At 36.8% G+C, this 17,500-nt stretch overlaps 2 protein-coding genes across 9 annotated transcripts in view; one reads left to right on the plus strand and one right to left on the minus strand.

Moving 5' to 3' along the window:
- Positions 1 to 9,305, minus strand: part of LOC128699302 (serine/arginine-rich splicing factor 6) — a 227,318-nt gene extending 218,013 nt beyond the window's left edge. For 4 of the 7 annotated variants that reach the window (XM_053791908.2, XM_070098264.1, XM_053791907.2 and 1 more), the window contains exon 1: positions 8,760 to 8,953. In XM_053791908.2, the coding sequence (XP_053647883.1) occupies positions 8,760 to 8,938 (179 nt within the window). In that variant the 5' untranslated portion in view covers positions 8,939 to 8,953. Of the gene's footprint in view, positions 1 to 8,759; positions 8,954 to 9,004; positions 9,124 to 9,174 lie in introns of those variants that run through there. The other 3 variants (XM_053791909.2, XM_070098265.1, XM_070098266.1) reach the window with 2 other exon arrangements.
- Positions 9,306 to 9,445: 140 nt separating this feature from the next.
- Ino80 (chromatin-remodeling ATPase INO80) overlaps positions 9,446 to 17,500 on the plus strand; it is a 754,916-nt gene continuing 746,861 nt past the window's right edge. Inside the window, exon 1 of one of the 2 annotated variants that reach the window (XM_070098261.1) lies at positions 9,446 to 9,623. In XM_070098261.1, coding sequence (XP_069954362.1) covers positions 9,477 to 9,623 — 147 coding nt within the window. In that variant the 5' untranslated portion in view covers positions 9,446 to 9,476. The other variant, XM_070098262.1, reaches the window with a different exon arrangement.

The following is a 17,500-nucleotide window of genomic DNA, read 5'->3' on the forward strand; positions in this document are numbered from 1 at the left end:
CATAGAAGCCTGTGCAAATTACTTAAGATAACCCAATAAAGTCAAAGACTTATTTCCATTTGGGTCCTTATATCCCTTAATAAATGTTACCTTGCTTACACTCCAACAAGTCATTCCAAACTAACACCTTCACACAAGCCTGTTGCATGTTCAGGCCTAGTATTCAAAACCTACCTTCTCCCTCCATACCTCACACTGAGTGTTGATGTCACTATATGAAGGTACATTAAAGTTTTGTCTTGGAAATGCTTCTCAACACATGCTGCAACATGCCTATGGTACCTTTTTCTTCTTACCTATTCTACAGTTCACTTTGTCTTTCACAGAACTATCTGCTGACAGGTCCACTCCCAAATACGTATATGAATGCATTGACTTCTTCCATACTCCTGCCAATCTGATATCCTAGTTTTCACTGCCTAGCATTTTTTTTTACTCTAATCATCTTGCTTTTTTCTATGTTCACTTTTAACTGCCTACTTTACATAGCCTTCTGTAATATGACTGAATTTTATCAGACTAGCAGATAATCACCATTAATGCAACACAGTGATTCTAATCATTAATTTGTTAAAAAAGTGAAATCAAGCTGTTTAGAATGCAAATCAAGATGATAAAAAATGAGGGATGTGGTTAGTATGAGAGTTATTCATCCCTGCAACACCTCAACTACACTGCTGACCAAAGCATTGTTTATAGGTGTTGGCATGTGCATTTGAAGCCCATGTTACTCAAGGGGTCAACTGTATTCTTAGCCTCATATACTGTACTTGCATTCATAATCAAGCTTTAATAGTCTACCTGCTTGTTTGTCATTAAGTAATACCATTGTAAACCTGTAATTAAACTTGAATCTCAAATTCACCAGCTCCCATTTTCACTTAGTTGTGTTATTTTTCAGATGAAATTAATACTTAGAAATTAGCTATGAAACTATTACTGTGTAAAGTCGATGCTTCGGGAATTTGAGCTCATGATTAGAATGCCATGTCATGTAAAAAAAATTGTACTAGACCATAACCCAAATTAATTTTTCAAGTTCTTGTACTGATTTTTTTTTATTTTTATTTTGAATAGAACTAGCATTCCTGAATTGAACATCATCTAATGTACAAAACAGTATCTATTAACCCTTTCAGGGTCTGTCCCATATATATATGGCTTTGAAGCCCAGGTCCAAACCGTAATCTATGCCATGAGCTCAGCTCACTCAAATAACCTGTGAGTGGTAAATTTTGGCCTAGATATGAGAGAACACATCTATGTGGTGATTGTGCACCAAATAAAACAAATCCTGCAGCATGCAGTGCATAATGAGGAAAAAAACCGACCGTAATTTTGGATTAAAACAGCGACTTTGCAGTATTTTTTCCTAAGGATTTTACAGTTGTATTCGCGATTTTTTGGTCCCATTGATAGAATGCAATATTTATTACAGAAATAGAGATGATTTTGATTGGTTTTAACCCGTAAACGGTCCAAACGTATATATACGTTTTTACCGCTAGTGCCCCAAACATATATATACATTTTATGTGTCCTACATTTAACATTGCCACGATAGGCCTGAGTCGCCTAGACATGTGAGAATGGGTGTGAGCACTCACTGTGCACCATATTAAAATAATTGGGGATGCCTGGGTACCATATGCTTTTTTTTCCTATTAAAAAACAACAATTTTTTTTTTCTCAAAAAAGTTGGGGCAGTACGGTAGTGAACGTATATATACGTTTGGACCGTTTACGTGTTAATACTGAAAATGGCTTGAAACTGAGCTCAAAGTAGAGGAAATGTTAAATTTTTGCCGATGTTCAAGAGTAAACAAATGTCGTCGTGAGTCAAATACGTAAGTGTCTGCTGGTGGGTCTAATATACGTTTACGAATGTGCTGATATTATTTATACAACTATTACAACATTGCATAACAGTAAATCTTCTATTTTTTTTTGGTGTGAATAAAAATTCATTATGTGAATAAAAAATCAAAATGGAATTCATTTGTAAAGACTAAAAACATAATTAATGAACAGAGGAAATGTTAGTTTAGGGCCAGGAATGCCTGCATTATTTATTCTAGACCCTATTTTGAATTGGGATTATTCTGAGCTTTGCGTTAAATTGGCCAAATTACCAATTTCCGATCACTTTATTGGGTAGTTGAAACAGTTGACGAGATTTCTTGTGCTCAGTCGATAAAACAGAAGTAATACAGTGGACCCCTGCTTTAAGATCGCCTCCCAACATGACCAATTATGTAAGTGTATTTATGTAAGTGCGTTTGTACGTGTATGCTTGGGGGTCTGAAATGGACTAATCTAATTCACAATATTCCTTATGGGAACAAATTCGGTCAGTACTGGCACCTGAATGTACTTCTTCTGGAATGAAAAAATATTGTAAACCGGGGGTCCACTGTACTAGCAAAATAGCTAAGAATTTGGTTGACTGGAATAAGGTAATTGGCCTAAACTGGAAGTCAAAGTTGGCAAAACTGCAAATGCATAAATATCGCTGACACATCAAAATTTGCGAGAGTGTAATTTTGTTAATTTTCCATCAAATTTCGTACTTTTTGTTTTATTACCTTCAAAAAAGGATTCTCTACCATTTCATAAGAAAAAATAACAAAAATTTTTTTTTGAAAATTCTTGGACCCTGGCTGTCACTCTGAAAAGGTTAAGTCTGCTAATGTCAACTAATATAAAAGATAGCACCTATAAACTCTCCAGACTATAACCCAACTAATTATTTCTTATAATCATGTGCAAAAATATACCACTGTAATCTTAAGATAGGTTTAAGCTTGCCAGAAATGCTCTGCATAACTATTGGCTTTCAACATGCTCTCAAGTGTCACCCACTTCTGTATAAACAATGTATGATGTTGAAATAAACTTGAATCTGTATTAGAACAACTCAATCCTCATATCAACATTCCCAAGCAGTTTAGCAATGCAGCAGGCCTATTTTTTTTTTTTTTTTTTCAACAAGTCGGCCGTCTCCCACCGAGGCAGGGTGACCCAAAAAAAAAGAAAGAAAATCCCCAAAAAGAAAATACTTCCATCATCATTCAACACTTTCACCACACTCGCACATTATCACTGTTTTTGCAGAGGTGCTCAGAATACAACAGTCTAGAAGCATACACATATAAAGATACACAACATATCCCTCCAAACTGCCAATATCCCAAACCCCTCCTTTAAAGTGCAGGCATTGTACTTCCCATTTCCAGGACTCAAGTCCGACTATATGAAAATAACCGGTTTCCCTGAATCCCTTCACTAAATATTACCCTGCTCACACTCCAACAGATCGTCAGGTCCCAAGTACCATTCGTCTCCATTCACTCCTATCTAACACGCTCACGCACGCTTGCTGGAAGTCCAAGCCCCTCGCCCACAAAACCTCCTTTACCCCCTCTCTCCAACCCTTTCGAGGACGACCCCTACCCCGCCTTCCTTCCCCTATAGATTTATATGCTTTCCATGTCATTCTACTTTGATCCATTCTCTCTAAATGACCAAACCACCTCAACAACCCCTCTTCTGCCCTCTGACTAATACTTTTATTAACTCCACACCTTCTCCTAATTTCCAAACTCCGAATTTTCTGCATAATATTTACACCACACATTGCCCTTAAACAGGACATCTCCACTGCCTCCAAACGTCTCCTCGCTGCTGCATTTACCACCCAAGCTTCACACCCATATAAAAGTGTTGGCACTACTATACTTTCATACATTCCCTTCTTTGCCTCCATAGATAACGTTTTTTGACTCCACATATACCTCAACGCACCACTCACCTTTTTTCCCTCATCAATTCTATGATTAACCTCATCCTTCATAAATCCATCCGCCGACACGTCAACTCCCAAGTATCTGAAAACATTCACTTCTTCCATACTCCTCCTCTCCAATTTGATATCCAATTTTTCTTTATCTAAATCATTTGACACCCTCATCACCTTACTCTTTTCTATGTTCACTTTCAGCTTTCTACCTTTACACACATTCCCAAACTCATCCACTAACCTTTGCAATTTTTCTTTAGAATCTCCCATAAGCACAGTATCATCAGCAAAAAGTAACTGTGTCAATTCCCATTTTGAATTTGATTCCCCAAAATTTAATCCCACCCCTCTCCCGAACACCCTAGCATTTACTTCCTTTACAACCCCATCTATAAATATATTAAACAACCATGGTGACATTACACATCCCTGTCTAAGACCTACTTTTACCGGGAAATAGTCTCCCTCTCTTCTACACACCCTAACCTGAGCTTCACTATCCTCATAAAAACTCTTTACAGCATTTAATAACTTACCACCTATTCCATATACTTGCAACATCTGCCACATTGCTCCTCTATCCACTCTATCATATGCCTTTTCTAAATCCATAAATGCAATAAAAACTTCCCTACCTTTATCTAAATACTGTTCACATATATGCTTCAATGTAAACACTTGATCTACACATCCCCTACCCACTCTGAAACCTCCTTGCTCATCCGCAATCCTACATTCTGTCTTACCTCTAATTCTTTCAATTATAACCCTACCGTACACTTTTCCTGGTATACTCAGTAAGCTTATTCCTCTATAATTTTTACAGTCTCTTTTGTCCCCTTTCCCTTTATATAAAGGGACTATACATGCTCTCCGCCAATCCCTAGGTACCTTCCCCTCTTTCATACATTTATTGAACAAAAGTACCAACCACTCCAACACTATATCCCCCCCTGCTTTTAACATTTCTGTCATAATCCCATCAGTTCCAGCTGCTTTACCCCCTTTCATTTTACGTAATGCCTCACGTACCTCCCCCACACTTACATTCTGCTCTTCTTCACTCCTAAAAGATGGTATACCTCCCTGACCAGTGCATGAAATTACTGCCTCTGTTTCTTCCTTAACATTTAAAAGTTCCTCAAAATATTCTCGCCATCTACCTAATACCTCCATCTCCCCATCTACTAACTCCCCTACTCTGTTTTTAACTGACAAATCCATATTTTCCCTTGGCTTTCTTAACTTGTTTAACTCACTCCAAAATTTTTTCTTATTTTCATTAAAATTTCTTGACAGTGCCTCTCCCACTCTATCATCTGCTCTCCTTTTGCACTCTCTCACCACTCTCTTTACCTTTCTTTTACTCTCCATATATTCTGCTCTTCTTATAACACTTCTGCTTTGTAAAAACCTCTCATAAGCTACCTTTTTCTCTTTTATCACACCCTTTACTTCATCATTCCACCAATCACTCCTCTTTCCTCCTGCACCCACCCTCCTATAACCACAAACTTCTGCCCCACATTCTAATACTGCATTTTTAAAACTATTCCAACCCTCTTCAACCCCCCCATTACTCATCTTTGCACTATCCCACCTTTCTGCCAATAGTCGCTTATATCTCACCCGAACTTCCTCCTCCCTTAGTTTATACACTTTCACCTCCCTCTTACTTGTTGTTGCCACCTTCCTCTTTTCCCATCTACCTCTTACTCTAACTGTAGCTACAACTAAATAATGATCCGATATATCAGTTGCCCCTCTATAAACATGTACATCCTGGAGCCTACCCATCAACCTTTTATCCACCAATACATAATCTAATAAACTACTTTCATTACGTGCTACATCATACCTTGTATATTTATTTATCCTCTTTTTCATAAAATATGTATTACTTATTACCAAATTTCTTTCTACACATAGCTCAATTAAAGGCTCCCCATTTACATTTACCCCTGGCACCCCAAATTTACCTACTACTCCCTCCATAACATTTTTACCCACTTTAGCATTGAAATCCCCAACCACCATTACTCTCACACTTGATTCAAAACTCCCCACGCATTCACTCAACATTTCCCAAAATCTCTCTCTCTCCTCTACACTTCTCTCTTCTCCAGGTGCATACACGCTTATTATAACCCACTTTTCACATCCAATCTTTATTTTACTCCACATAATCCTTGAATTTATACATTTATAGTCCCTCTTTTCCTGCCATAGCTTATCCTTCAACATTATTGCTACTCCTTCTTTAGCTCTAACTCTATTTGAAACCCCTGACCTAATCCCATTTATTCCTCTCCACTGAAACTCTCCCACCCCCTTCAGCTTTGTTTCACTTAAAGCCAGGACATCCAGCTTCTTCTCATTCATAACATCCACAATCATCTCTTTCTTATCATCTGCACAACATCCACGCACATTCAGACTTCCCACTTTGACAATTTTCTTCTTCTTATTCTTTTTAGTAATCTTTACAGGAAAAGGGGTTACTAGCCCATTGTTCCCGGCATTTTAGTTGACTTTTACAACACGCATGGCTTACGGAGGAAAGATTCTTATTCCACTTCCCCATGGATATAAAAGGAAAATTAATAAGACCAAGAACTATTAAGATAAAATCAAAGAAAACTCAGATGAGTGTGTATAAATAAATGTGTATATGTATGTGTAGTGTGACCTAAGTGTAAGTAGAAGTAGCAAGACATGCCTGTAATCTTGCATATTTATGAGACAGACAAAAGACATCAGCAATCCTACCATCATGTAAAACAATCACAGGCTTTCGTTTTACACTCACTTGGCAGGACGGTAGTACCTCCCTGGGTGGTTGCTGTCTACCAACCTACTACCTAGGTTAGTCCTTTTATTAGTAGTAATTCATAATACTGTAAAGTAAGCTATTTTTCGTGTTACATTCACGAATATAAATAGTGATAAACTCATATGGCTCACCTAAGGCTTGAGGTAAGATTATTTTATTATTTATTAACACATCGGCCGATTCCCACCAAGGCAGGGTGGCCCAAAAAAGAAAAACTTTCATCATCATTCACTCCATCACTGTCTTGCCAGAGGGGTGCTTTACACTACAGTTATAAAATTGCAACATTAACACCCCCTCCTTCAGAGTGCAGACAGCGTACTTCCCATCTCCAGGACTCAAGTTCGGCCTGCCAGTTTCCCTGAATCCCTTCATACATGTTACTTTGATCATACTCCAACAGCACGTCAAGCATTAAAAACCATTTGTCTCCATTCACTCCTATCAAATACACTTACAAATGCTTGCTGCAAGTCCAAGCCCTTCACACACAAAACCTCCTTTACCCCCTCCCTCCAACCCTTCCTAGACAGACCCTTACCCTGCCTTCCCTCCACAGCAGATTTATACACTCAAAGTTATTCTGTTTTGTTCCATTCTCTCTACATGTCCAAACCACCTCAACAACCCCTCCTCAGCCCTCTGAATAATAGTTTTGGTAATCCCACACCTCCTAATTTCCAAACTACGAATTCTCTACATTATATTCACACCACACATTGCCCTCAGACATGACATCTCCACTATCTCCAGCCTCCTCCTCGTTGCAATATTCATCACCCATGCTTCCTAACCATACAAGTGTTGGTACAACTATACTCTCATACATTCCCCTTTTTGCTTCCACAGACAAAGTTCTTTGTCTCCACAGACTCCTAAGTGCACTACTCACCCTTCTCCCTTTATCAATTCTACGATTCACCTCATCCTTCATAGACCCATCTGCTGACACGTTCACTCCTAAATATCTGAATACATTCACCTTCTCCATACTCCCTCCCTCCAAGGATTATTACCATTGAAGTATATTTAGTTTTTCTCCCATGATGAGACACACAACAATCAACTCTTAAGTATCCATCTATTGTTAGGTAGTCTAAACTGACAATCCAGTTTAGGTTACTATCTCTCTATATTAACATGTATTAAATTTGATTTCAAGCACTCTAAACATTATTGCATTCATGAGGGGGGTGCTAAACCCATAGGAGTCATAGAGAACCTGGAGGAATGGAAGGCATTAATATATCTTTATTTACTACAAGTACATGTACAAGGTATACAGTCCTAGCTGACAACAATGACATACTACTATATAGAAACTCCCTTGTTATGCTCTGCATTTTGGGCAAATTAGGTCAGTGTCCCGGGATGCGACCCACACCAGTCGACTAACACCCAGGTACCCAATTTACTGATGGGGAACATAGACAACAGGTGGAAAGAAACACGTCCAATGTTTCTACTCTGGCTGGGAATCGAACCCAGGCCCTCGCCGTGTGAAGCGAGAGCGTTAGCCACCAGGCCACCAGCATTGGTCCAATGCCCTCACCAGCATTAAGGAACTTCCCTTGATGGGCTAAACTTTAATATAAAATTAAGCACTAAACCCAAAAGTATGTACTGTTAACCAGTTTTAAGTCCTAGTTTTAGAACTGCCCAAAATGTTCTGCATAATCAATGGCTTTCCTTTAAGCTTAAAACCCATGCCCATAGAAACAAGTCAATTTGACCTCTTTGGGTTATCCTAGGTAATTTACACATGTTATTATGTATAATAATTATACTTGAGTGTACTTGTACCTAAATAAACTTTACCCCAATGGAAGTAGGTCAAGGACCCCAATGGAAATACATCACTTTGATTATCCTGAATGGCTAACCCTCCAGGGCTGTAACAAAAAGAAAAAAAATACAAAATTTTATCTCACTGACACTTTTTGGGTTATTCTTGGTAATTTACACAATGATAATTGGAAACAAGTCACTGATTTTTTCCCTTGGGTTATCCTAGGTAATTTACACTATGTATGATAACTGTACGTATGTGTACCTCTATTTAAATGAACTTAGTTAACAAGGTCAGTATTGTCACACTTCAATGATTAATTGATCAGGTTTACTAACTGGACACTAAATTCCCCCTGGCATTGTTTAAGGGCAGTTTCCGTGTTCAAGACACCTGCTGTCACGCTGCTCACACATTTTATTAAGGAGAAAAGATAACGAGGATAATAATGGTAACTGGCAGCCCAAGACCAAGTATATGTAAACAATGTATATAATGATAAACTGGCTTCATACATGTCTCAAACTCTCCTGTATTAGCATTGCCAGCGATTTAAGTGTTTACATGTTGCTCTGTATCTTACGTGAGGTACAAAAATGCAGTAATATGAAGAAAATATTAGATATGGGAGTCCGCCAGCGTTGGCTGTGATGGGGGGTTGTCTGGGATAGACTCCTTCCTCAACACTTGCCTCACTTATCCTATTATCTCCACACATCTCTCAATACTACGGGCAAGACCACAGTATTATACCTGTGTAGTTATATCTGCGGCTTCCAATGAGGTTTTAGCATCAAAATCTGCGAGGGTTGGTAATAAGAGGGGGTAGGAATACTAGCGAGTATTAAATGTAGCGCTGACAACTGAGCCTCATGGTGTCGTCGCTATAAAATACTTTTAGAAGGTTTCCTTAAAATATCGACATCGGTATTATTTTCTTTGTCCCATATTAACCTTTTAATGGCAAAAAAACATGATGGGATAAGAAAAGAGAGAATTTGGGGAGGTAATAAAGGAGTGAGAGTTGAAAGGAAGAGGAGGAGACGCAAGCGATAATGGCGGCGCACATGATGATGGCGAATAAAGATTTTCTAGCGTTTTCCCAACCTTGTCTCGTGGGTTTAGACTGGCGGCCTGGCGATGCCTTGCAGCTGATACTTCGCCGGTGCTCGCTACACCCAGCTTCTCCTATATTCTCTCTCGTAGGTGCAGTGCTCGCCCTTGTGAGCAGCCAGGGTGAAATTTGTGTCTTTATACTCGAGATTAAGGTTATGCCTCACACACTTTCCTTACCTTACCAGACTCTGTGTTAATATAACCATCTAGCCTCACACACCAGTCTTCTACCTCCCCACACTACCCTCTCTTTATGGTTCAAGTTTGATTTACCAACGAGATTATTTTTTTTTAACAATGATGACAACATAATGTCATCATTACTGTGACAATCTTTGTGACTCAACATATTTACCAGTATTAGTGTCTCCTGGATAATAGACAACGCATACTAGATAAACGGAAAGCTTGCCCACCAGGAAAATGGTAAGAGGTCAATTAACCATCATAAGCCTTAATAATTGTGTTTATTTTTTTTTTTTTGGGGGGGGGGGTGGAGGGAGGGACAGATGGAGTTATTTGAGGTCAGATCTATTAGGGTAGATAAGGTTATTGTCAAAATATCTGCTGGTCATGTGATCATTGCCAGAGGTTCATGATATGTGATATATGTTAAACTCTTCCTTGTACCTAACCCCTCAAAGGAAGGGCTCTTGATCCAAGGAACTAAACTTTTCCTCCCTTTCATCCAACTTTATTGCTTCCCATTCTTTGACTGTTACATGAGCCCTACAGGTTTAGTACTTCACTATGGTACATTTTCCTTGTAAGTTATATACAGTACACTGTTAACCTATTATTGTAACAGATGTATCTTCTTGGGAAATTAAAAATGTTATTTCCAGTAAATGCAGTATATACAATTGTTTTAAAATTAGACAACAGGTTGTATAGATTTAATGGAAAGTTGTGTCCCATGGCTTGGTTGGCTACTCTTTTTGCCTTGCACCCCTCAAGGAAGGTTCCTTGATGTTGGTGAGGGGCTCTTGATTTAGGGAATTAGATCTGTGCTCCAGTTCCCCGAATTAAGCCTGAATGCCTTTCACATCCCCCCCCCAGGCGCTGTATAATCCTCCGGGTTTAGCGCTTCCCCCTTGATTATAATAATAATAATAATTTGCCTCGCACAGTGTTTGGGGTTCGATCCCCTGCATGTTGGACATGTTTCCTTACACCTGCTGTCCGTGTTCACCTAGCAAGTAGGTACCTGGTGTGGGCTGCATCCTGGGGGACAAGATTGAAGAACCCTAGTGGAAATAAGACGGACAGTCTTCGACGATGCACTGACTGCGTTATCCTGCATGGTTAACGCTCTGGGGTTAAAAATTTGAACAAATCTTATCTTAATCTTAGAGCACAGTCGGCCCCCTCAAGGGAGGTTTCTTCATGCTGATGAGGGACTGTTAATCTAAAGAATCAGACCTACCCTTCCTTGGATCAAACTTGAATGCCTTCCCTAAGCCCTGTATGGGCTTAGCATTCCCCCATTAATGAAATAATAATAATAATAAGAGCATAATCAAGGTGTTAACACAAAATGTCTACATGTAGGTGCTCTATAATCCCTACGGCTGTATAGCCCTTGTGGCTTAGCGCTTCTTTTTGATTATAATAATAATAATATAATCCCTATGGATTTAGCACTCCCCCATTATTAATAATAATAATAATAATAATAATGAAATGTTTAGCATACCATTGAAAATTTCTTCAAACAGTTGTGTTAGAATCCTATTATTTATCTTTAAGATTTGATAAGGTTTCCTTGGTGTATATTGAAAGATTCACATTAATTTCTCCAACAGAAATAGTGTAATTTATGTCACTTTGTTCTCATTCCTCATTTATGTAAAGCCTTACTATTGACTTGCTATATAATACTATGTTGTATATGGTCCTAGGAAATGATCTAGCCTCTTAAGAAAACAGCAAAATAATTGTAATTTATATTCTATTACTATGACTTTTTTTAAAATTTTGTGATTAGTGTGCTGAGCTCAAACCTGAGATGACGTGGGGTCAACCTCACTACAAGGCTGGACATGTGATCAAGTCTCCTAACAGCTACATCTTTCAAGGGAGGTTCCTTGATGCTGGTGAAGGGCTGTTGATCCAAGGAATTGAACCTATCATCCTCTTCCTTGGATCGAACCTGACATCCTTCCATTCCCCCAGGCACGGTATAACCCTTACAAGCTTATCACTTCCCTCTGATGATAATACTACTACTACTACTATACTACTACTATACTACTACTACTACTACTACTACTACTACTACTACTACTACTACTACTACTACTACTACTACTACTACTACTACTACTACTACTACTACTACTACTACTACTACTACTACTACTACTACTACTACTACTACTACTACTACTACTACTACTACTATTACTATTACTACTACTACTACTACTATACTACTACTACTACTACTACCACCACCACCACTGCCACAGTTTTGTAGCAGTAAATAAAATACAATTGATACTGTACCTGTGAGTTAATCAACTGTTTTGGGCTGCATCCTGGGGAGAACCTAAAATGGACCCCACTGGTAATAAACCACATTCATTAGCTTCATTCAGTTATCCTGGGTTACAAACTCTTCAGGGTTCATAATCTGAATTTAATCTTCTTCCATATTTATTTATCTGTAATACAGTGAGTACTGTTTTTATTGAGCAGTTTATTATTATTATTATTATTATTATTATTATTGAGCAGTTTATTATTTATTATTAGTCAATGTAATACTCTTTCTTGCACTATTCGGATTACCATAGTAACCGTCAGGGTTAGTAGCCCAGAATAATCCAAAAAACCCACACAGTGTTCCATATTTCGATTAGGGTATTTTTTTTTTTTTTTTAAGGTCTTCCCCATGAAGTTTGCCCAAAATGTCCTGGCATGATAGTGGCTTTCTTTGTACTTAATAAATCAAAATTGTAATTACACATTGTAACCTTTGCGAAGAAATAAAATCTTAATCTTTTAATCTTTAAATGATCTCCTAGGTACAGCAATGTATAACTCTTGTGGGTTTAGTGTTTAGTTATGATTATAATACGTAATAATAATAATAAATCACCTAGGTAGCTGTTTAGCGCTAGAAAAAAAATTTGTTTGGATTATTAACCCAGAAGGTTAGCAACTCATGATAACCCAGTGAAGTCAGGATGTCACATGGGGACTGTTTGTCTTATATCTTTTAGGAATTTTTACACTCTCTCCAAGATGTGACCCACAATAGTCACCTAACACTCATATACCTACTTATTGCTAGTTAACAGAAAGCAGGTGTTAAGAGCCCCTCTCATGCAGTATAACCTGCTTTGCACAAATAAAAATATAGTGCTCCTTCGACAGTCTTGGTATGTATGTGACTACATCTCTATAAACTATGCTAAAAGAATATTGTCTAATAAGATATTAAAAATATCTTGGAGAACACACACTATGCTGGATTTAATTTCTCATCCACAGTTCTTTCCCTTATTCCACTTAATTGCATTGTATAAGTATCTTCAAATAGTCTCAGAGTTGCTTTGATAACTTTATAAAGTGAAAATTTTATTTAGATAAGATATTGTACCTATACTTGAGAGTTATAGTAGTAGCTTACAAATGTATATTTTTTACTAGGACAACCCCATATTTTTTAAAGCATTTTGGGCAGTCTTACACTAGGACTAATGCTAATAATATAAAAATACAGTGGACCCCCGCTTAACGATCACCTCCCAATGCGACCAATTATGTAAGTGTATTTGTGTAAGTGCGTTTGTACGTGTATGTTTGGGGGTCTGAAATGGACTAATCTACTTCACAATATCCCTTATGGGAACATACTTCTGGAATGAAAAAATATCGTTAACCGGGGGTCCACTGTATATTGGACATTATGTATAAATATAATACTGTACATACAAAATGAACATGGAGTATAAATTATTATAATAATCAGAAAGAAGTGCTAAATCACAATTATAATATATATATATATATATATATATATATATATATATATATATATATATATATATATATATATATATATAAATATAAATATAAATATAAATATATATATAAATATATATATATATATATATATATATATATATATATATATATACATATATATTATATATATATATTATATAATATATACATAGATACATACATAGATACATACATATATACATACATAGAGACAGACATAGATACATACATAGAGACATACATAGATACATACATAGATATATACATATACAGTGGACCCCCGGTTAACGAACTTTTTTCATTCCAGAAGTATGTTCAGGTGCCAGTACTGACCGAATTTTTTCCCATAAGGAATATTGTGAATTAGATTAGTCCATTTCAGACCCCCAAACATACACGTACAAACGCACTTACATAAATACACTTACATAATTGGTCGCATTTGGAGGTGATCGTTAAGCGGGGGTCCACTGTATATACATTTATATATATATATATATATATATATATATATATATATATATATATATATATATATATATATATATATATATATATATATATATATATATATATATATATATATATATATATATTTATGTATATATGCAAAACAACCACTCTGAAAGAATAGAGAAATTCCAAGTGCTTTCGTGACTACTCACATTATCAAGGAACTATGAAAGTAAAGCATCCAAGGAAGCTATATAAGGGGTCCGGCCAGCACCTCACTATCAGATCCCACAACGGTTAAACACGTGACGCGCGGCGAGCCAACTTGGATAGGTCCTTTGCACAACTCACCTGTTCACTGTGATCTTATTGCATATATATATATATATATATATATATATATATATATATATATATATATATATATATATATATATATATATATATACATATATATATATATATATATATATATATATATATATATATATATATATATATATATATATATATATATATATATATTTATATATATATATATATATATATATATATATATATATATATATATATATATATATATATACAGTGGACCCCCGCATAACGATTACCTCCAAATGCGACCAATTATGTAAGTGTATTTATGTAAGTGCGTTTGTATGTGTATGTTTGGGGGTCTGAAATGGACTAATCTACTTCACAATATTTCTTATGGGAACAAATTTGGTCAGTACTGGCACCTGAACATACTTCTGGAGTGAAAAAATATCGTTAACCGGGGGTCCACTGTATATATGATGGGGTCCACCTCTGGTGTAAATTGTGGGATATATATATATATATATATATATATATATATATATATATATATATATATATATATATATATATATATATATATATATATATATATATATATATATATATATATGTCGTGCCGAATATGTAAAACTGGTAAATTAGCAAGAACTCATTTAAAATTAAGTCTTTTCCGAAATTTTCTCTTATACGTTTTAAGATATATTTTTTTCATTAATGTTAATGTAAAAAATTTTAATTTTGCACCAAAAGAATCTTAGAAAACTTACCTAACCTTATTATAACAAGAACAATTTATTTTAGCCTAACCCAAATAAATATATTTTAGATTTGTTTACAATAATTTAATGCTAAACAAACACACAGAAATATATTTTTTTCGTTAGGTTCAGAATGATTTGGGCGAAATTATTGCATACACAAATTTTCACTTGTCCTATATGGCAAGATCAGCGTTGCTATTTAAGCCAAGATGGCAAGTTCTGCCTATTCGGCACGACACATATATATATATATATATATATATATATATATATATATATATATATATATATATATATATATATATATATATATATATATATATATATATATATATATACAATACATTTATATATATACATATACAATTATATATATTATATATATATATATATATATATATTTTTTTTTTTATTATCACACCGGCCGATTCCCACCAAGGCAGGGTGGCCCGAAAAAGAAAAACTTTCACCATCATTCACTCCATCACTGTCTTGCCAGAAGGGTGCTTTACACTACAGTTTTTAAACTGCGACATTAACACCCCTCCTTCAGAGTGCAGGCACTGTACTTCCCATCTCCAGGACTCAAGTCCGGCCTGCCGGTTTCCCTGAATCCCTTCATAAATGTTACTTTGCTCACACTCCAACAGCACGTCAAGTATTAAAAACCATTTGTCTCCATTCACTCCTATCAAACACGCTCACGCATGCCTGCTGGAAGTCCAAGCCCCTCGCACACAAAACCTCCTTTACCCCCTCCCTCCAACCCTTCCTAGGCCGACCCCTACCCCGCCTTCCTTCCACTACAGACTGATACACTCTTGAAGTCATTCTGTTTCGCTCCATTCTCTCTACATGTCCGAACCACCTCAACAACCCTTCCTCAGCCCTCTGGACAACAGTTTTGGTAATCCCGCACCTCCTCCTAACTTCCAAACTACGAATTCTCTGCATTATATTCACACCACACATTGCCCTCAGACATGACATCTCCACTGCCTCCAGCCTTCTCCTCGCTGCAACATTCATCACCCACGCTTCACACCCATATAAAAGCGTTGGTAAAACTATACTCTCATACATTCCCCTCTTTGCCTCCAAGGACAAAGTTCTTTGTCTCCACAGACTCCTAAGTGCACCACTCACTCTTTTTCCCTCATCAATTCTATGATTCACCTCATCTTTCATAGACCCGTCCGCTGACACGTCCACTCCCAAATATCTGAATACGTTCACCTCCTCCATACTCTCTCCCTCCAATCTGATATTCAATCTTTCATCACCTAATCTTTTTGTTATCCTCATAACCTTACTCTTTCCTGTATTCACCTTTAATTTTCTTCTTTTGCACACCCTACCAAATTCATCCACCAATCTCTGCAACTTCTCTTCAGAATCTCCCAAGAGCACAGTGTCATCAGCAAAGAGCAGCTGTGACAACTCCCACTTTGTGTGTGATTCTTTATCTTTTAACTCCACGCCTCTTGCCAAGACCCTCGCATTTACTTCTCTTACAACCCCATCTATAAATATATTAAACAACCACGGTGACATCACACATCCTTGTCTAAGGCCTACTTTTACTGGGAAAAAATTTCCCTCTTTCCTACATACTCTAACTTGAGCCTCACTATCCTCGTAAAAACTCTTCACTGCTTTCAGTAACCTACCTCCTACACCATACACTTGCAACATCTGCCACATTGCCCCCCTATCCACCCTGTCATACGCCTTTTCCAAATCCATAAATGCCACAAAGACCTCTTTAGCCTTATCTAAATACTGTTCACTTATATGTTTCACTGTAAACACCTGGTCCACACACCCCCTACCTTTCCTAAAGCCTCCTTGTTCATCTGCTATCCTATTCTCCGTCTTACTCTTAATTCTTTCAATTATAACTCTACCATACACTTTACCAGGTACACTCAACAGACTTATCCCCCTATAATTTTTGCACTCTCTTTTATCCCCTTTGCCTTTATACAAAGGAACTATGCATGCTCTCTGCCAATCCCTAGGTACCTTACCCTCTTCCATACATTTATTAAATAATTGCACCAACCACTCCAAAACTATATCCCCACCTGCTTTTAACATTTCTATCTTTATCCCATCAATCCCGGCTGCCTTACCCCCTTTCATTTTACCTACTGCCTCACGAACTTCCCCCACACTCACAACTGGCTCTTCCTCACTCCTACAAGATGTTATTCCTCCTTGCCCTATACACGAAATCACAGCTTCCCTATCTTCATCAACATTTAACAATTCCTCAAAATATTCCTTCCATCTTCCCAATACCTCTAACTCTCCATTTAATAACTCTCCTCTCCTATTTTTAACTGACAAATCCATTTGTTCTCTAGGCTTTCTTAACTTGTTAATCTCACTCCAAAACTTTTTCTTATTTT

The sequence above is a fragment of the Cherax quadricarinatus genome, chromosome 61 (genome assembly GCF_038502225.1).
Source record: "Cherax quadricarinatus isolate ZL_2023a chromosome 61, ASM3850222v1, whole genome shotgun sequence".
In the NCBI taxonomy this organism is placed as follows: Eukaryota; Metazoa; Arthropoda; class Malacostraca; order Decapoda; family Parastacidae; genus Cherax; species Cherax quadricarinatus.